Genomic DNA, 22,306 nt, shown 5'->3' on the forward strand with positions numbered 1-22,306 from the left:
CCGTCTAACTTGAAGGAGCTGTTTTGCCTTGTGGAATGGGCAAAAATCCCAGTGGCAAGATGTGGAAAGCTCAGAGACTTATCCAAAGCGACTTGCAGCTGTAATTGTTGCAAAAGGAGGCTCTACTAAGTACTGACTTTAGGGGGGTGACTAGTTATGCATACTGAAATTTTCAGTTATTTTGTCCTATTAGTTGTTTCTGCTTTACTAATAAAGAAAACCAAATGTTCACAGTTGTAGGCATATTCTTTACATGAACTGATACAAACACTCAAAGCAATGAAAATTCCAGGTTGTGAGGTAGCAAAACATAAACAATTGCCAGGGGGTGAATACTTTCACAAGCCACTGTATGCGGAGCTTCAAAGGAGGGAGAGCTTTAAACTATATACTGTATTATTGCAGAATATATACACCCCTGTGCAGAAAGGTTATATTCGAGAGAGATAGGTAGGTCACCATTATAAGATCGGGGTGGGTCTCCTATCTGACACGCCCATCAATCCGCTTATACCCGCTCCAACAGTGGTAGAATGTAAACTGTGTATGGCGCAGGACAGCAGAGCTCCATATACTTGGCTGCTGTCGGGTACTGCTGACCAGCAAATATTCAGTTGAGTAATCAAATATTCAACAGCTCGTTGGTGAAGGTGTTGGACACCCACCAAACTGATTTTTGATGACTTTAACCTATGGGGTGAACAACCCTCCTAATGGGAATCTAAAGGAGACCCCTTTTAAATTTGAGAGTGTTTGATGAATGCAGGAAAAACAAGCCACCACTCACATGCATCTATTAAAAGACACTGGTCATGCATCCCAATATGGTTGTTTCGTAGAAGCTTGCATTTCCTGTGATTTCTGGAGAGTTACAATACATTGAATATAGCTTTTCATTTGTTTTCTAGCACAAGTTGATGTCCTCACTGCTGCCCTTAAAGCATCCAGTTTAGAAACTCAGGAAGATAAAATATCCTCTCGCTTGAATCAGATCTACCGCAAGGACACAATGGAGTCTGGGAGGATAAACTGCAGAGTCTCACAAGATGACTCCATCCCTCTAATCAGTGATTCTGTAGAGGTGAGGAAGTCTTTTTTGTTTGTTTGTTTTTTTCTTTTTAAAAGGGAACCTGTCAGCAGGATTGTGCTGAGTAATCTGCAGACAGTGTCTGGTTGGCGCCATTATACTGATTTAAAATGATACCTTGGTTGATGACATCTGTCTTGTGGTTGTTGTTTAATCTCTATAGTTTTCAGTTAGAGATTCTCGTGCTCTGGGGCAGCCTGTTAGCGGGGCTTTGTGGTGCTCTGCTTATATATGCATCTGTATGGCTTATAACATGTCACTAATCACTCACTGACTTGCCTTCTATTTTACATACTAAATATAATGTTTTGAAGAAAACAAAAAATTCGCATTCGGCCTGTTCTGTAGCATGATCACATTTATATCGCGAAATAAAATAATTAAGTGGATATTATAGACACTATCATGCTACAGCACTGCCACCTGCCTGCCGAATGTGAATTTGTTTTTTTCTTCAAAACATTATATTCATTATGTAAAATAGGGGGCAGGTCGGTGAGCGATCAGTGACCTGTCAGAAGTCATACTGGTGAATACCCAATCAGAGAACCACATAGACCCTCTCTTCACACGCACGCACGCACGCACGCTGCCCCGGAGCACAAGCATATCATTAAGGCCGGGTTCACATTGTGTTAAACAGCAGCCCGTTCAACACATATGTGAACGGGCTGCTGACGCAAATGCCGACATTCCATCGCGCTAGCGCAGATAGAGCATCTGCTAGCTCTATCTGCGCTAGCAGTGACGGATCCAGAAGCGCTGCAGCCCGCGTCTCAGGGTCCGTCACTAAATGACGGCACATCGCTAGCGCACGCCCATTGTGGGCGTGCGCTAGCGATGCGTCCAACATAGGAGTTAATGGCGGCATTAGGGACTACGTTACTACCGCGTTATGTCGTGGTGTAACGTTGTCCGTCTAAGGGTGGTTTCACACTTGCGTTTTTGTCTGCAGCGTTTTTTGCACAAAAAAAGCATGCGTTTTTTCCCTATATTTAACATTGAAAACGCATGCGTTTTTTGTTGTACGCGTTTGGTCGCGTTTTGAAACGCATGCTTTTATTGCTGCATGCGTTCTTTTTCAGAAATGCAACTTGTAGTATTTTTGAGGCTTTTTTTGACACATAAAAACGCATGTGTTTTCATGCGTTTTTTTTTTGTGTCAAAAAATACATTGGAGTCAATGGAAACGCATGCGTTTTTAAGCACATGCGTTTGTTTGCGTTAAACGCATGCGTTTTTATAAAAAAAAAAAAACAGAAAACACACTGATATGCCACTCCCCACCATAAAGGTGATAAAGGGATCCTAACCCTAAAGGGATCATAACCCTACCCCTAACCTTACCCCTAACCCTAAAGGGATCCTAACCCTATCCCTAACCCTAACCCTAAAGGGATCCTAACCCTAAAGGGATCCTAACCCTACCCCTAACCCTAATCCCGTTAGGGTTAGGATCCCTTTAGGGTTAGGGGTAGGGTTAGGGTTAGAATCCCTTTAGGGGTAGGGGTAGGGTTAGGGTTAGGATCCCTTTAGGGTTAGGGTTATGATCCCTAACCCTAACTATTTCTGTTTATAGTGGGTTTTTTACTTTATTTTGATTGGCAGCTGTCACACATTTCTCAGTATGCGTTTAAAAAACGCAAACGCATGAAAAAATGCATGTAAACGCGTCAAAACGCTGCATTTTTTTACCACATGCAAAAACGCATGCGTCAAAAAAACGCAGCGTTTGCACGCGTTTACATGCGTTTTTTCTTAAAACGCATGCGTTTTGAAACGCAAGTGTGAAACCAGCCTAACAGACGCCATTAACGCTATGTGAACCCAGCCTTAGTCAAAACTGAAAATAAAAATTAAACAACCACCACAAGATGGATTTTATCAACCAAGGTATCATTTTATTCAGTATAACGGCACCAACCTGACACTGTCTATAGGTTACTGTGCACAATCCTGCTGACTGGTTCCCTTTAAATGACAAGTTATTAGTTTTTAAAGTCATGATAAAATTCCCCACCATTCACTCTGTACTGCAACTTGGGGTTCTATATATACTGTGTGTGTGTGTATATGTGTGTATATATATATAACTACTATGTCCGGGATTGGCATCTGCACCGTCGCAGCTACAGCCACAAAATTTATTTTAACCCCGCGCATTCCAATTCACCAAACAATTTTGCCCCTATCTACATAATGGGAAAAAATGAAAGGAAAAGTGTTGGAGGCAAATTGACAGCTGCCAGATGTGAACAAGGGGGACGTAAAGAGTGAGAGCGATGGCGCCAAAGAGTATATACCGTACAGTTGCTAAGGTGGGGCCCCGAAATGGATACTCGCCACACACGGGGATATGAACACACACACAAAATGCGCCACACACTTCCACGTGCTTGAACACATATCACCCTCAGCACACATTTCACCACACATTCTCCAACCTCGCCACATAAAAGTCGAAACACAAAAGTCGCCGCTCAAAACTCGCCACGCGCAGAACTCGCCACATGCAAATACTAGGCTCTTGCAAAACTCGCCACAAGTGCAAAACTCACCTCATGGAAAACTCGCCACACGCAAAACTTGCACATGCGGAAAAATTGCCACATGCACAAAAGTTGCAACACATGCAAAATTTCTTCACACAAAACTTGCACATACTCAAAAGGCACCACACAAAACTCGCCACGTGCAAAACTCGCCATGCGCAAAACTTGCTGCACACAAGTTGCTACACTAACCTGTCACATGCAACTCGACACACAAAAAGTTGCTACATGCATGTTGCCACACACAACTCATCTCACAAAAGTCGCTACATACATGTCGCCACACGCAACTCAACACACACAACTTGACAAACGAAACTCGCCCTAAAACACACACAAGTCTGGTCTTATCCTTCAAAAATAAAAATCTGATTAATAAGCAGACAAACTACAGCAAACGTACCATAAAGGAAATACGGCAGCTGTCAGTCACATGACCTGTCTATTATGTGTATGTGTGAGCTAATATATACTGCCAGGGGGAGGGCTTCCTGCTGGCTGGGGATTTATCAGGCTGCCAATTTAGCTTACAAATACTGAGGTAAAAATACTGAGCAAATAACGTGTGAACGAGGTCTAATACAGGAGATGACACACAGGTATATACTATATACAGGAGAGATGACACACAGGTATATACTATATAGAGGAGGAGATGACATACAGGTACATATATATACAGGAGGAGATGACATACAGGTATATACTATATACAGGAGGAGATGACACACAGGTATATACTATATACAGGAGCAGATGACCTACAGGTATATACTATATACAGGAGGAGATGACATACAGGTATATGCTATATATAGAAGATGACATGCAGGTATATACTATATACAGGAGAGATGACACACAGGTATATACCATATAGAGGAGGAGATGACATACAGGTACATATATATACAGGAGGAGATGACATACAGGTATATACTATATACAGGAGGAGATGACACACAGGTATATACTATATACAGGAGCAGATGACCTACAGGTATATACTATATACAGGAGGAGATGACATACAGGTATATGCTATATATAGAAGATGACATGCAGGTATATACTATATACAGGAGGAGATGACACACAGATATATACTATATACAGGGGAGATGACACACAGGTATATACTATATACAGGAGGAGATGACATACAGGTATATACTATATATAGAAGGAGATGACATTCAGGTATATACTATATATAGGGGAGATGACACACAGCAGGTATATAATATATACAGGGGAGATGACATACAAGTATATACTATATACAGGAGATGACATACAGATGTATACTATATATAAGGGAGATGACAAACATGTATATACTGAGGTGATGAGGTGAAAATGAGAGGTGTGAGTGCAAAATGAGAGGAGTGAGGAAAAATAATGGAGTGATCAGAAAATGACAGATGTGAGGTTGAAATGACAAGTGTTAGGGGGGAATGAGAGGAGTGAGGGAGAAAATGAGAGATGTGAGGGAAAAAATGAGAGATGTGATTGGGAAAATGAGGCGGGATGGGAAAATAAGAGAAGTGACGTGCTATAACTAACCACAGATATTTGCTATGCCCAGGCAACGCCGGGCTCTTCAGCTTATGTATATATATATATATATATATATATATATATAATGTCATTGGGTGGGTTGGAGGCTGGGACATCCCGACATGCCTCTTTCTTCATTTGCCACCCTGAAACGAAGCATCATCACTGCCTCTTGTCTCCAGGGATTGGTCCCTACTTCTGTCCCCGAGTGTCCCCCTTGTGCAGTGTCTCCCCCCATTGCCCTGTGCAATGAGCGCAGCGTCCACTCTGCTGTCTGAATAGTAATAAGCCAGCAGCATAGAGGTGTCACTATGCCCAGTGATCAGGAGAACTAGTGCCATCCCCGAACATGACTTCACTGGTGTCTGTCGGGTATAGTTGGTAAATTATTTCTTGCAGATAAATCAGTATTCATGAATATGTATCCTTTAACGGGAACCTTTACTCTGAAACACTCTGTTTAGCAGAAAACCTAGTTTGAAGAGTCCAATCTGTACATGATGAGAGAGCTAATCAAGGGGGATATAATTCAGCATTGCACTCGTCTCTCCCTGTGGTCCCTGGACTCTTTAGCGTTACAGAGAAGGCATAGTTTAGAGTGTTTCAGTAGGATGTACTTGACTTCACGGCTGTGGAGTCTGTTGGTTTGAAATGGACCGACTTCAACTCCTAAAAGATATAATAAATTGGGTACCGTAGTACAATGCAGGAAGTGCTGAATATTTTTTCATAAGAATTTGGGAAAGTTATGAAATGCCCTATAAATGTCTGTTCTGTTCCTGATCTAAGGATCTCGGCATTTAGCAGAGATGAATCTGTGCTGCACTTCATGTACATGCGAAGACAAATAAATCAGAACAGAGTACATTATAATACCATATCAGTGAGTCCTCTGCCTCTATTCATAGGAGTTGGGAAATACTCATATGGACACTCCTCAATAACATTAAATACAAGAAAAGCTGGAGTAACTGTCCAATTATTTTTGTGCAACATATATTACTTTTATTGATTGAAAAGGCACATAAACATGATTTAAAAAATTTTGTATCAAAGCAAGGCAATTTATATGGAAGGGAATGGATAAACAAAATGTTGGTCTCTTAGGCTTCTTTCACACTAGCGTCGGAATCTCCCCGTCGCAATGCGTCGGGGAGAGATTCCGACGCTAGCGTTTGCTGCATTGCACAATGGAGGCAGCGGATGCATTTTTCCGGCGCATCCGCTGCCCCATTGTAAGGTGCGGGGAGGTGGGGGCGGTCCGTCGGGAGAAAAAAAGTTACATGTAGGGTTTTTTTCTCCCGACGGTCCGCCAAAGCACGACGCATTCGTCGCAAGACGGATGCGAACTGTGTAAATCCGTCGCAAATGCGTCGTCAATAGAAGTGTATGGGGAAAAAATGCATCCTGCAAGCACTTTTGCAGGATGCGTTTTTTCTGCAAAACGACGGATTGTGACGGATTTAAAAAAACGCTAGTGTGAAAGTACCCTCAGGCCTCTTTCACACTTCCGTCTTTCAGCTCCCGTCACAATCCGTCGATTTTTGAGAATGCAGGATCCTGCAAAACAATTTTGCAGGATCCTGCATTTTCCGAGGGATTGTGACGGATGGCCATCCGTTTCATCCGTCTTTCACTGGATCCTGCATAAAAAAAACCGGTCCGTCGGGCAGAGAAAACGTTCAGAGGAACGTTTTTTCTGCACGTCGGAAAATCGGTCAGCGACGCATCCTGCGCTGCCTGTCACTGGCTACAGTAGTAGCCTATGGGCGCAAGATGCGTCGCTGCCTGTGAAAAGCAGGAATCCAGCGACGGGTCCCGCCTTTTCAAAGAGTGCATTCGTGGAAGAATTTCCCGTCAGGGAAATTCTCTCTCGCTCGCTCTCTTTCTCTTTTTGGCATTGATGCTGCCTATGCAGCATCAATAGTAACAAGATAGAATGTGAAAAATAGTAAAAAAAAAAATCTCAATATCCTCACCTACTGGAGTCCCGCGCAGCGATGCTCCCGGCAGCTAGCGTTCATAGTAATACATTGCGAAATCTTAGGGTTAGGGTTGGGGCTAAAGTTAGGGTTAGGGTTTCGATTGCATTTACGGTTGGGATTAGGGTTAGGGGTGTGTCAGGGTTAGGGGTGTGGTTAGGGCTATGGTTGGGATTAGGGTTAGGGGTGTGTTTGGGATAGGGTTTCAGTTAGAATTGGGGGTTTCCACTGTTTAGGCACATCAGGGCTCTCCAAACGCGACATGGCGTCCGATCTCCATTCCAGCCAATTCTGCGTTGAAAAAGTAAAACAGTGGTCCTTCCCTTCCGAGCTCTCCCGTGCGCCCAAACAGGGGTTTACCCCAACATATGGGGTTTCAGCATACTCGGGACAAATTGGACAACAGTTATTGGGGTCCAATTTCTCTTGTTACTCTTGAGAAAATAAAAATTTGGGGGCCTAAAAAAAACATTTTGTGAAAAAAAAAAAAAAATTAATTTTTATTTTCACGACTCTGCGTTATAAACTGTAGTGAAACACTTGGGGGTTTAAAGCTGTCAAAACACATCTAGATAAGTTTCTTGGGAGGTCTAGTTTCCAATATGGGGTCACTTGTGGGGGATTTGTACATCAGGGGCTCTGCAAATGCAACGTGACGCCTGCAGACCAATCCATCTAAGTCTGCATTCCAAATGGCGCTCCTTCCCTTCCGAGCTCTGCCATGCGCCCAAACGGTGGTTCCCCCCCACATATGGGGTATCATCATACTCAGGACAAATTGGACAACAACTTATGGGGTCGAATTTCTCCTTTTACCCTTGGGAAAATACAAAACTGGGGGCTAAAAAAATAATTTTGGGGGGAAAATTTTTTATTTTTTTATTTTCACGGCTCTGCATTATAAACTTCTGTGAAGCACTTGGTGGGTTAAAGTGCTCACCACACATCTAGATAAGTTCCTTAGGGGGTCTACTTTCCAAAATGGTGTCACTTGTGGGGCGTTTCAATGTTTAGGCACATCAGGGGCTCTCCAAACGCAACATGGCGTCCCATCTCAATTCTAGTCAATTTTGCATTGAAAAGTCAAACGGCGCTCCTTCCCTTCCGAGCTCTGCCATGCGCCCAAACAGTGGTTTACCCCCACATGTGGGGTATCGGCGTACTCAGAACAAATGGCACAACAGCTTTTGGGGTCCAATTTCTTCTCTTACCCTTGGAAAAATAAAACAAATTGGAGCTGAAGTAATTTTTTTGTGAAAAAAGTTAATGTTAATTGTTTTTTTTAAACATTCCAAAAATTCCTGTAAAACACCTGAAGGGTTAATAAACTTCTTGAATGTGGTTTTGAGCACCTTGAGGGGTGCAGTTTTTAGAATGGTGTCACACTTGGTTATTTTCTATCATATAGACCCCTCAAAATGACTTCAAATGAGATGTGGTCCCTAAAAAATATTGGTGTTGTAAAAATGAGAAATTGCTGGTCAACTTTTAACCCTTATAACTCCCTAACCAAAAAAAAAAATTTGGTTCCAAAATTGTGCTGATGTAAAGTAGACATGTGGGAAATGTTACTTATTAGTTATTTTACATGACACTCTGTGTTTTAAGGGCATAAAAATTCAAAGTTGGAAAATTGCAAAATTTTCAAAATTTTTGCCAAATTTCCGTTTTTTTTTCACAAATAAACGCAAGTTACATTGAAGAAATTTTACCGCTATCATGAAGTACAATATGTCACGAGAAAACATTGTCAGAATCTCCAAAATCCGTTGAAGCGTTACAGAGTTATAAGCTCATAAAGGGACAGTGGTCAGAATTGTAAAAATTGGCCTGGTCATTAACGTGCAAACCACCCTTGGGGGTAAAGGGGTTAAAGCTGAAGATATAAATGAATGCAGCCTAACAGGGACCAGACAGGTTCTGAACCATCAGATTTTCCGTATTATTAGACAGTCATTGAAAAGTCTATCTTCCTTCTAAGGTTGCAGCTTATTGGTGACCTGGAGTCACCTCTGGTTCCAAGTAAAAATCTGCAGATATGACTTTTTTTTTTTAAAGGGATATGCCCAATTATTATACAATGGTGTAAATATGCTCAGTTATGGGGTCCATTATCCTTCATCATCATTTTTACTGTGAAAGTGGCACTGCTGTACAGGGAGCTGCTCCGTTCACATACATAGGGCTGTGTTGCACTTCCCTACATTGCAGATAGATGGCAGTGCTGCTGTGGAGGGGAAAAATGCTGCTGCCCCTGTTCTTTTGCAAGGTCCTGACAATCAGACCCCTTCTGATCAGTAAGTAAAATACTATTATGTTTAATGTTGGGGGATCTCCTTTAGGCTGCAGTCACACACAATGTATAAAAAATCGGTCCGTTTTACACTGACAACAATCTCAGAAATGTTCCATGTTCAAGTGATCCGTATGTCATCCACGTACTGTGCGTGGATGCGATTCTCTTGCATGTAAGCTTCCGCATGACATCCGTATGGCGAGATGTGTGTGTGTGTGTGTGTATGTATATATATATATTCTGTAACTGTAAAGCGCTGCGTAATATGTTAGCGCTATATGAAAATAAAGATTATTAAATATATATACACATACATACATACATACATACATACATACATACATACACAGTATCACCTTTCACAAATATATATATATTTGTGAAAGGAGATACTGTGTGTGTGTGTGTGTGTATGCATGTATGTATATGTATACACACACACACACACACACACACACACACACACACACACACACACACACACACACACACACACACATACATACATACATACTCAGACTGGCCCACCGGGGTATCGGTGAATCCCCCGGTGGGCCCCTGACTCTGACAGTGTCTGGCTTCTCAGCATCGCTGCATGCACGTTTTAAGCCACGCCCATCCCCGCTCAACAGAAGAGGAGAGAAGAGCTGAGCCCCTGTATTGCCATGTATAACGTAGGGTGTGAATCAGAGGCTCAGCTACAGCATAGGACTGTGCAGGCTGGATCTCTTCCCTCTCTGGAGTTTCTGGCTAGGATGTAGTGGGGAGGCTCAGCACAGCCATTCCCCCATCTGCACTCACTACACTGTTCCTGGAGCTTCACAGCATTAAGCCACACCCACCAGCATGGACTGGGTCAGGCTGATGGAGCATGCGTGCAATCACTGCTCCTGAAGAAAGTGCTGCTGGAAGTGAATGATGGCCTCTGTCTGTCTGCGGCACTGCTGTCAGCCAAGCTCTATGCTCTGTCGTCGGCACTGTCGGGAGGGGGAGGGGAGGCTCAAGAGGAACACTGGCCTGAAGTGAGTACTGGTGCTTCCTGTTTGTCTCTATTCTGACTCTATCCTGTCCTCCATCCCAACAAAAGCTGCTTTTTCCTGTTTGCCCCACACAGCTGTGCTCTCCCTGCCCCATCTACCCTGCTTTGCACTTGATGATATCGCAATACCTTCCTCCACTGCTATTCTGTGATGGTGACTGAGGGTCCCATCTTCTTCATGGCGCTTGCTGCCAGAGATCCATCTTACTTCTGTGTGTATAAGGGTATGTTTCCACGCTCAGTATTGGCAGCGCTTTGTACGCACGGTGATTCCGCATGTGTTCATTGAACCGTGCGGAATCACCGCTTCTCCGCAAGATAAATAGACATGCTGCAGTCTGAAAGACGCGCCACATGTCCGTTTACGCAGGGAAGCCGGAGGCGTCCCTGCATGCATAGTGGAGATGAGATTTCATAAAATGACATCCACTATGCTGTAACAAAAAATGCCACCTCCCATGCCCCAAGAAGTTAATAAAAGTAGATAATTTAAAAGGGTGTACCCATTTCAAAAATTACTCCATAAGCTCAGGGGTATAAAAAAAAAACAAAAAAAAAAACCCACAGACAACTGAGGTTATGTGCACATGCTGCGGATTTTGCTGCCGATCTGCAGCAGTTTTCCATGAGTTTACAATACCATGTAAACCTATGGAAAACAAAATCCGCAGTGCACATGCTGCGGAAAAAACTGCACGGATACTCAGCGGTTTAAATTCCGCAGCATGTCAATTCTTTGTGCGGATTCTGCAGCGTTTTACACCTGCTCCTCAATAGGAATCCGCAGGTGAAATCTGCACAAAAAAACGCAGAAAATCCGCAGTGCGGTTTACCTGCGGATTTACCAAAATCAATGCGGAAAAATCCACACACCATTCCGCAGCATGTACACATACCCTGAGATTTAGGTTGTGTACACGCTGTGGAAAGGTGTGCGGGTTTTTCCTCACTGATTTTGGTAAATCCGCAGGTAAAGCGAACTGCGGATTTACCGTGGAATTACAGCGGATTTTGTGCGCTTTTTGTATGGATTCCACCTGCAGTTATACATCTGCGGATTCCTATTGAGGAGCAGGTGTAAACCGCTGCGAAATCCGCACAAAGAATTGACATGCTGCGGAATATAAACCACTGCATTTCCGTGCATTTTTTCCGCAGCAAGTGCACTGCGGATTTTGTTTTCCATAGGTTTACATGGTACTGTAAACTCATGGAAAACTGCTGCAGATCCGCAGCAAAATCCGCAGCGTGCACATACCCTTGCTCTCTTTATCTTTGATATAGCAGTGATAGAATACAGCACGGTAGACATTTTGTTTGTCTTTTTCAGGAGTAGTTTGCTTGGAAAACGGCTGAAAAAACCCAAAAAACTAAATGATCTGCAATGTAAAAGTGACTTGTACATAAGTTCACTTTTTTCAGCTTCTCCTAACCGCTTATATATAAGATGTTGGCCCGATTCTAATGCATCCGGTATTCTAGAATATGTATGTAGTTTATTTATGAAGATTTTAGAATAATACATTGAATACACAGGATTCGGCGACCTGTTGCTGATTGTTCGCGGCCGACCACGTAGTATATAGCACAGCCACGTAGTATATAACAGCCACGTAGTATATAGCACAGCCACATAGTATATAACACAGCCACGTAGTATATAACAGCCCACGTAGTAAATAGCACAGCCACATAGTATATAGCACAGCCACGGAGTATATAGCACAGCCCACGGAGTGTATAACAGCCCACATAGCATATAACAAAGCTCACGTAGTCTATAACAGCCCACGCACGTGGTGTAGAACGCATGCCACGTGGTGTAGAACGCAGCCCACGCAGTACATTGCACAGCCCACGCAGTACATTGCACAGCCCACGCAGTACATTGCACGGCCCACGCAGTACATTGCACGGCCCACGCAGTACATTGCACGGCCCACGCAGTACATTGCACGGCCCACGCAGTACATTGCACGGCCCACGCAGTACATTGCACGGCCCACGCAGTACATTGCACGGCCCACGCAGTACATTGCACGGCCCACGTAGTATATAGCAATGTGGGCATCATGTCCCTGTTAAAAAAAAAAAAAAAAAAGAATTAAACAAAAAAGTTATATACTCACCTTCCGTTGGCCTCGCTTCGCACAGATGCTCCTCGTGCGCTCCGATCTCAAGAGTGCATTGCAGTCTCGCGAGACCGCTACGTCATCTTGCGAGATCGCAATGCATGGAGCGGTTACCGTCCCAGGGTTGGTATGAGCGCAGGACCTGTGATGACCTCGTGGTCACATGACCGCGACGTCATGGCAGGTCCTTCTCGCATAGCATCCTTGATACCGGAACCTGCTGTTTGCACTGCTGAAGAGAGCGGGTGACGTCGGACGGTGAGAATAACCTTTTTTTTATTATTATTTGTAACATTAGATCTTTTTACTATTGATGCTGCATACGCAGCATCAATAGTAAAAAGTTGGTCACACAGGGTTAATAGCTGCGTTACCAGAGTGCGTTACACCGTGCTCCGGTAACGCTGGCATTAACCCTGTGTGAGGGCTGACTGGAACGGGCACTGACTGCGGGGAGGAAAGAGCGGCCATTTTGCCGCCGGATTGTGCCCGTCGCTGAATGGTCGTGGGCGTTTTGCCACGACCTATCAGCGACTTGGATTTCCCTGACAGACAGAGGCCGCAACCAATGAATATCTGAGACATACAGAAGGACAGACGGAAGTGACCCTTAGATAATTATATAGTAGATAAATAAATGCCTGTAGAAAAACAAAGAAAATCTTAAGACGCTTCAGGAAAAACATCTTTGTTGTGTTCCTGAAAACTCTTCCTATACCAAAAACAATGTGGGCAGGTTGGCTTCTAAAAGACTGCGCACACCCTAGGAGCTCAGTTTTTGTTTTGTGTCCCTGAACCTACAGAGTAGTAATCTTTTATACAGGACAACCCATTTAAATGATATGCATCCTCTGTTGATGGCATTGTCAAAATCAAGCCCTTCTGTAAACTTAAAAATAAAAAAGATTGGTCTCTGGGAAACTAAAAAAAATACTGAACCTTGACGGCCTAAAAGTGAACAGTTGTAGCTAGGATCACATCAGTATGCAGGGTTTTTTTAAAAAATTAGTAGAAAAATTAAGCAAAGGCCACGTTCACACGTTCAGTATTTTGCCTCAGCATTTGTAAGCCAAAATCGGGAAATGAGGAGAAGTGTTAATAGAAACACGCCACCACTTCTGTGTTTATCACTCACTGCTGGTTTCAGCTGCCAAATGCTGATGTAAAATACTGACAAAACACTGAACGTGTGAACGTGGCCTTAAAGAAATGGATGTCACATAACAGACAAAAATGGCGACGGACAGAACCAATTAAATATAGTACTCAGGTCTTTGTTGTTTCTGTTCGTGTCCATCTTTTTAGAGGAAAAAATGGGCTTGTTGGACCGGTTTTTGTATTGAATATAAATGAAACTTACTACTGAACCTCCTAACGAATACTACAACATAAAGGTGTACCTAGCCTGGACATGCATATTCTAGAACAGGGGTCCCCAACTCCAGTCCTCAAGGCCCACCAACATGTCATGTTTTCAGGATTTCCTTAGTCTTGCCCAGGTAATAATTGCATCACCTGTGCAATGCAAAGGAAATCCTGAAAACATGACCTGTTGGTGGGCCTTGAGGACTGGAGTTGGGGACCTCTGTTCTAGAATACCCGATGCGTTAGAATCGGGCCACCATCTAGTGTGTGTGTGTGTGTGACCCACATTTTGTTCATCCATTCCCCTCCATATAAATTGCCTTGGTTTGATGCAATTTTTTTTTATCCTGTTTGTGCCTTTTCAATCAATAAGAATAACATAATATATTTGCACAAAAATAATTACTGTACAGTTACTTCATGGTTTCTTGTATTTAACTTTTTGTACATGCTCAGTACTGAGGCAGTTCTGTGGAGTCGGAGGTTTGGCTTACCGACTCCACAGCCCTAGTTGATTGCAGTCTTGCAGCCTGGGACCTGATTTGTGCTACCCATTGTTTGGGCTTTGTTAATTGTGTGACAGGTTCCCTTTTAATGAGCACTTGTTAATGAGTTCTCATGACCGATATACATCATGCTGTTAACACACATACTGCCAGTCATATGTATTCCAAAATGGTACCAATAAATATGCGTTTTGTTATGCCAATGTAGTTTTATTTTGTTTTTAAAGGTAGTAATAAATGTAAAAAAAATCAATTCATAAAATGTACCGTATTTTTCGGATTATAAGATGCACTTTTGTTCTCCCAAATTTTGGGGGAAAGTGGGGGGTGTCTTATAATCAGAATCTGTGTGCTGTGCTGTAGAGGAGGGGGGCAGCTCTGGAGTGGTGTCGGGGGGCTGGGGTGGGCTGGCTGCAGAGACAGCAGGAGGTCTTGTGCTCCCGCTCATTAGCCTCATGTAATATTCACTGCCCTCCTGTCCATCACCTCGGTGCTGAACCTGTGCCGAGTTGATTCACAGGGGAGCAGCAAATATTACATGTGCCTGCATCTCCCCCCCTCCCATCACGGATATGCCCCCCCCCCCCCCCGTGCTGCTGGCAGGCACAAGCCCCCCTGTGCTGCTGGCAGGCACATGCCCCCCCCCCCCCCCCTTTGCTGCTGGCAGGCACATCCCCCCCCACCCCCGTGTTGCTGGCAGGCACATGCCCCCCACTGTGCTGCTGGCAGGCACATGCGCCCCCCCCCCCCCTCTCGTGCTGCTGGCAGGCACTTGCCCCCCCCCTCCCCCACCCCGTGCTGCTGGCAGGCACATGACCCTCCCTGTGCTGCTGGCAGGCACATGACCCTCCCTGTGCTGCTGGCAGGCACATGACCCTCCCTGTGCTGCTGGCAGGCACATGACCCTCCCTGTGCTGCTGGCAGGCACATGACCCTCCCTGTGCTGCTGGCAGGCACATGACCCTCCCTGTGCTGCTGGCAGGCACATGCCCCCCCCCCCCCTATGCTGCTGGCAGGCACATGCCCCCTTCCCCTGTGCTGCTGGCAGGCACATGCCCCCCCCCCCCTGTGCTGCTGGCAGGCACTTGCCCTTCCCCCCCCCCCCGTGCTGCTGGCAGGCACATGACCCTCCCCGTGCTGCTGGCAGGCACATGACCCTCCCCGTGCTGCTGGCAGGCACATGACCCTCCCCGTGCTGCTGCCAGGCACATGACCCTCCCCGTGCTGCTGCCAGGCACATGACCCTCCCCGTGCTGCTGCCAGGCACATGACCCTCCCCGTGCTGCTGCCAGGCACATGACCCTCCCCGTGCTGCTGGCAGGCACATGACCCTCCCCGTGCTGCTGGCAGGCACATGCCCCCCCCCCCCCCTGTGCTGCTGGCAGGCACATGCCCCCCCCCCCCCCCTGTGCTGCTGGCAGGCACATGCTCCTTCCCCCCCCCCCCCCCCCCTATGCTGCTAGCAGGCACATGCCCCCTTCCCCTGTGCTGCTGGCAGGCACATGCCCCCCCCCCCTGTGCTGCTGGCAGGCACATCACAAAATGACAAACACTTATCTCACCTTCTGATGATGTCTCCGTGCTCACAGCTCCTCGGTTGCTCTTCCTGTGTCTGTGCTGACATTCGATCATGTCATCTGCACAGCACAGTGATGTCATCATGATCCGATGCCTGGGAAACAGGAAGCACAACCGAGGAGCTGGGAGCACGGAACCATCATCAGAAGGTGCGTTAAGTGTTTATTTTATCATGTGCCTGCCAGCAGCACGGGGGTTTGAGCATGTGCCTGCCAGCAGCACAGGGGGGGCATGTGCCTGGCTGCCAGCATCACGTGGGGGGGGAGGGAGAGGTGTCATGTGTCTGCCAGCAGCACATGGGGGGGCATGTGTCTGCCAGCAGCACATGGGGGGGCATGTGTCTGTCAGCAGCACGGGGGGGGGGGGGGAAGGCATGTGTCTGCCAACAGCACGGGGGGGGGGGGGGGGGGCATGTCTGCCAGCAGCACGGGGGGCATGTGCCTGGCTGCCAGCATCACGGAGGGGGGGGGGGGCATGTGCCTGCCAGCAGCACGGGGGGGGGGGGGGGGGATGTGTCTGCCAGCAGCACGGGGGAGGGGGGGGGGGGCATGTCTGCCAGCAGCACGGGGGGGGGGGCATGTCTGCCAGCAGCACGGGGGGGGCATGTCTGCCAGCAGCACGGGGGGGGCATGTCTGCCAGCATCACGGAGGGGGGGGGGGGGCATGTGCCTGGCTGCCAGCATCACGGAGGGGGGGGGGGGGGCATGTGCCTGGCTGCCAGCATCACGGAGGGGGGGGGGGGGGCATGTGCCTGGCTGCCAGCATCACGGAGGGGGGGGGCATGTGTCTGCCAACAGCAGAGGGGGGGGGGATGTGCCTGCCAGCAGCACAGGGGGGGCATGTGCCTAGCTGCTAGCATCACGTGGGGGGGAGGGAGAGGTGTCATGTGTCTGCCAGCAGCACATGGGGGGGGGGGGGTCATGTGTCTGCCAGCAGCACATGGGGGGGCATGTGTCTGTCAGCAGCACGGGGGGGGGGGGGGGGGCGGGCATGTGTCTGCCAGCAGCACGGGGGGCATGTGCCTGGCTGCCAGCATCACGGGGGGGGGCATGTGCCTGCCAGCAGCACAGGGGGGGGGGGCATGTGCCTGCCAGCAGCACAGGGGGGGGGGCATGTGCCTGCCAGCAGCACAGGGGGGGGGGGGGGGGCATGTGTCTGCCAGCAGCACAGGGGGGGGGCATGTGTCTGCCAGCAGCACAGGGGGGGGGGGCATGTGTCTGCCAGCAGCACAAGGGGGGGGGGGTCATGTGTTTGCCAGCAGCACAGGGGGGGGGGGCATGTGTCTGCCAGCAGCACAGGGGGGGGCGGCATGTGTCTGCCAGCAGGACGGGGGGGGGCATGTGCCTGCCAGCAGCACAGGGGGGGGGGGGGGGGTGATGTGCCTGCCAGCAGCACGGGGGGGGCATGTGCCTGCCAGCAGCACAGGGGGGGGGCATGTGCCTGCCGGCAGCACAGGGGGGAGCATGTGCCTGCCAGCAGCACAGGGGGGGGCATGTGCCTGCCAGCAGCACAGGGGGGCATGTGCCTGCCAGCAGCACGGGGGGGGGGGCATGTGCCTGCCACACCAGCACAGGGGGGGCATGTCTGCCAGCAGCACGGGGGGCATGTGCCTGGCTGCCAGCAGCACAGGGGGCGCATGTGTCTGCCAGCATCACGGGGGGAGGGGGGTCATGTGTCTGCCAGTAGCACAGGGGGGTCATGTGTCTGCCAGCAGTGCAGGGGGGGGGGGGGGCATGTGTCTACCAGCAGCACAGGGGGGCATATAATGACCAGGAGGGCATGTGCCCGCCAGCAGCCCAGGGGAGCATATAGTGACCAGGGGGGGGGGGGGGCATGTTAACTTGTATTGAATGGTGAACAATGATTAAAATGTTTAAATTTTTGTCTTCTCAAGCAAAAATAAACACACCACTCTGTTGATGGGAAATGTAAAATATAAACATAAGGATGAATGACCTCGGGGAGATAATAACATCCAACACCGCGGAGACACCATCACGTGTTTCTCAACGCAGTGATCCAGAACACTGCTCCCATCCCTTATGGGAAATATGCAAATGCATGTAGAAAAGCCGCGGAGACACCATCACGTTTTTCTCAAAGCAAGCAATGAATAGACTGGTCTTTCACCGGGAAGGAACAACCACGGGAAGGGCAGCATCCAAAAAGGAAAACCACCTGTGCCAAAACATGGTATCCATCCACAGACAGCTGTTTTGGGGTATTTGCCCCTCATCAGTGTGGAGTAGGAAACTGGCTATTAGGAGCAGTGCCTAGTGAAAGGACTATAAACATAAGGATGAATGACCTCGGGGAGATCAAAACATCCAACACCACGGAGACACCATCACGTGTTTCTCAACGCAGTGATCCAGAACACTGCCCCCATCCCTTATGGGAAATATGCAAATGCATGTAGAAAAGCCGCGGAAACACCATCACGTGTTTCTCAACGCAAGCAATGAATAGCCAGGCCTTTCACCGGGAAGGAACAACCACGGGAAGGGCAGCATCCAAAAAGGAAAACCCCGAAACAGCTGTCTATGGATGTATACCATGTTTTGGCATAGGTGGTTTTCCTTTTTGGATGCTGCCCTTCCCGTGGTTGTTCCTTCCCGATGGGAAATGTAAAACATGTTGGGATCAGAATGATGCACAACCTATTTTTATTTTTTTCAAACCAGCTATTGCACAAAAAGTACCAGAAAAGCATATACATTGCATGTATTTCATAATTCTGCTAAGCCGTGGAATAAAGTTAACTCCCTACTTTTGTAGCACATGAAGTGTGGAGAGAAAAATTGCCGTGGTGTTTGTTTTTTTCAGTTTTTTGTTTTTTTCCCCCCCTCCATATATACTGTAGGTATTGGGTTGTATGCGCTCCAAAGTTGTGCCACAGACAGAACCTGAAGGAAAAAAAAAAAAAAACCCTCGTACAGCAACATAAATGTGCCTTCTGGAATGCGGCAATAAGAAATAGCAGGCCTGTCACTTGATTCATACTTCCCAAATCACGGGAATCATGAGCCATGACTGCAATCAAGCAGCCACTCTGATTTTCTCTGAAAGGCTCCAGCATTTCAGATTATGTATACTTTAAAGATCCAGCTGGGGTGGGGATTATGGCCGGATACCAGACTAGTACGTTCCCACCCTCTGCTGGCTTTTCCCATCGCAGCTGCAGGTGATTGACAGGTTTCTCACTATGGGAGAGACCTGTCAGTTACCAGAGTGGCCCTGAGAGAAACTGGCCAGGGATAGAGCCTCACTGGTCCTGTCTCCAGCCGGGTGGTTTAAAGTACATGTTCTCCTAAGTGCCGGAGTGTTTCAGCGAAACCATAGCTGACTGCATGATTGCAGGCAGGCTCAGATTCATGCTGCACGCAGTGTGGGGAGCATGCATTTAAGGTTAATGAGCAAAAGCTTTCATTTGTGATTACTATTGTCTATAGTACTGTAGCAATCTATAACCAGATGGAGCTCCTTGGCAAAATCTCTTGTATGTATCCTAAATTATAGATGGTGACAGCCCCCTCATCTATTTATACATTAAGTGGGATACTCTTTAGGGGTATGCTCTCCAAATTACTGAGTGCAAAGGCAAATTAATCTTATCCCATTCCTTCCTCCAAAATGGCTTTGATGACCATGTACAGTGCATGCAGTCCACTCTGCGCTACATCCACAATGATTCCGATTTGAGCACTAGTAGCAGCTATAGCCCTGAAGAGGAAAAGAAGTCCAAAGTGCAGGTGTGTGAACAGAGGCTTTCTGATGATGTGCATTTCTAATAACTAGAGAGTAAATATTAATCATTGGCTCTTTTGTGTTCCTAGGATGTTGTACCTCAGGCCTTATTGGATCAGTATTTATCAATGACTGACCCTTCCCGTGCCCAGACTGTTGACACAGAGATTGCCAAGCATTGTGCCTATAGCATTCCAGGAGTGGCCCTCACACTGGGTAGACAAAACTGGCACTGTCTCCGGGACACTTATGAAACCCTAGCAGCAGACATGCAGGTACATAACTGTGTGGGTTCATATCAGATCTATGTTCGCTGCTATACTTTTAAAGGCTTAGTCCACTACTCGAGCAACCCCTTCTGAAACTCTATCTCTCCCAGTAAGATAATAAGTTCTACTTCCGGCGCCATTCCAGCAGTGTCTGCACTGGCTCTACCAGGGATCGCGTGACCTTATGTTATGCCATCTATGCTGCCATTCAGTGCTGGTTTCACTCTCCTCTCCTGCGGATGTAATTGACATCTGGAAGAAGTGAAAGCTGCACATGTTTTGATTCATTGAAAGGATGCAGGAGTAAAGCCGACGCTGACTGGCTGCTGGGATTGCATGACATAACAATGTCATGCAATCCCGGGAGAGTCAGTGCCAACACTGATGGATTGGTACCAGACTATACTATTAAGTGTTTATTTTACTGGGAATAAACATTCAGCTTCAGAAGGGGTGTCTTGAGCAGTGAACACCCCCTCTAATGCACCAAGTGAAATGTCATTGATTCTTATGTCTTCTTTTTTTTTCTCTCCTGATTAGTGGAAGGTGCGAAGAACATTGGCCTTTTCCATTCATGAATTAGCATTAATACTTGGTGATTCCCTTACTGCTGCAGACTTGCTGCCAATCTTCAATGGGTTTCTAAAAGACCTTGATGAAGTCAGGATAGGCGTCCTAAAACACCTCTATGATTTTTTAAAAGTGAGTTTGTACATTCTAAAAAATGTCAAAATTTGTTTTTGTTTACATTTTTCACAGACTACCAAAACTCCTTAATTCTTTTGTATGTTCAAATTAAAACACAATAAGAGGCCAAAAAATAAAACCAGGCGTATGAGGAAGAAAGGTGGGGTGGAAACAACCTATAAAGGCACATAATTGACTACTCAGTAGCTTAAGTGGAAATAGCCAGACCATGTTAAAAAGAAAATAAATCCATTGCGTGTTATGCAAAGATCACTAATCCATTCACAGTCAGTACATTACACAGAAGTGATTCAGTTTTATCTTCTGGATTTGGGGGCAGAAAATCTAAGTATTACAGTAGCAGCAAGGATTTACCAAATTCATCCTCGTATTACAGTAGCAGCAAGGATTTACCAAATTCATCCTCATGCTGCAGACAATACCTGAAAAACTAATACATTGGCCTTGTTTTATCAAAGCAATCTCGCCAGTGTTTTGGTGTAAATTGCATTGAAAAGTCGAAAAATTTTTAGTTTTTACACCAGTTTCTCCCAGCTCTGCCGAAATAGGTGAAGGTGGAGTGGTAGAATGCACTGTGGCCGTTTCGATTCCAGAAATCTTCCCAAAGTCAGAGGGCATGGAGTAGGATATGTGGCTTGGCACACGGCACTAATCGGACACCCAGATTATTGAAGAGGCTTGAACCTATTACATTGTTCGTCTAGTTCAACATGCATAGTTTGGTGCAGGTCCTCTTTTTATATAAGCAATCATTTAAAAAAAATCATGTTAAACATCTCCCCATTGAGGGCAAGTAATCTTACAGTAATATCACAGTAATGTTAAAGGGCATGCAACCACCTAGATACAGCAGCAGACAACACGATCATCAGTGGTAGGCATATACTAAAGACTGAAAATAATCCTTGGTTAGATTTTAGTTAGTAGTAGTCAATACAGGATGTAGGGAAGTCGGTTTATCATTTTCTTGGCACTTGGTGACAAAGTTCCAGCTCATTTCACTCTCATCCAATATGAAAAGCTTAGCCTGCATGAAGCCCAGAACTAGAAACAAGACAGGCAAGTGGTGTTACATGAGGCATTCACTTTGGACATGTTAAGCTTGTTGATGGGAGCTATTAATAAATCAATACAATGAAATTTTCACTTTAAAAAATGTTACACCTTCAAAAACATACTGATCTGACCATGTGTCTTTTATTATTTTTTTTCTAGCTTCTTCAGTCTGACAAGAGACGAGAATACCTTTATCAACTGCAGGAATTCTTGGTGACTGATAACTGTCGGAACTGGCGTTTCAGGGCAGAATTGGCAGAGTATGTGCATCTAGGAACTAAATGTTTTATAATAGTTCAAGTATTCACTAAAAGTTAAAACACAAGCTTTTTTCCACATTGTCTATTCTGCACTTTTGAGTTTAGTGTGTTGTTTAGCACTTTAATGCATCTAGAGCGACAACATGAGTTTACTCCTGTCTATAGCGGG

The 22,306-nt window shown here is 46.3% G+C and overlaps 1 protein-coding gene across 4 annotated transcripts in view; it reads left to right on the top strand.

Annotated features, from left to right (window-relative positions):
- Positions 1-22,306, top strand: part of PPP4R1 (protein phosphatase 4 regulatory subunit 1) — a 92,751-nt gene that overhangs the window by 42,384 nt on the left and 28,061 nt on the right. For 2 of the 4 annotated variants that reach the window (XM_069731045.1, XM_069731046.1), the window contains exons 12-16: positions 909-1,081; positions 19,754-19,849; positions 19,934-20,119; positions 20,654-20,815; positions 22,037-22,137. In XM_069731045.1, coding sequence (XP_069587146.1) covers positions 909-1,081; positions 19,754-19,849; positions 19,934-20,119; positions 20,654-20,815; positions 22,037-22,137 — 718 coding nt within the window. The remainder of the gene's footprint in view (positions 1-908; positions 1,082-19,753; positions 19,850-19,933; positions 20,120-20,653; positions 20,816-22,036; positions 22,138-22,306) is intronic. The other 2 variants (XM_069731047.1, XM_069731048.1) reach the window with 1 other exon arrangement.

The sequence above is a fragment of the Ranitomeya imitator genome, chromosome 6 (assembly GCF_032444005.1).
Source record: "Ranitomeya imitator isolate aRanImi1 chromosome 6, aRanImi1.pri, whole genome shotgun sequence".
NCBI classification, from domain to species: Eukaryota; Metazoa; Chordata; class Amphibia; order Anura; family Dendrobatidae; genus Ranitomeya; species Ranitomeya imitator.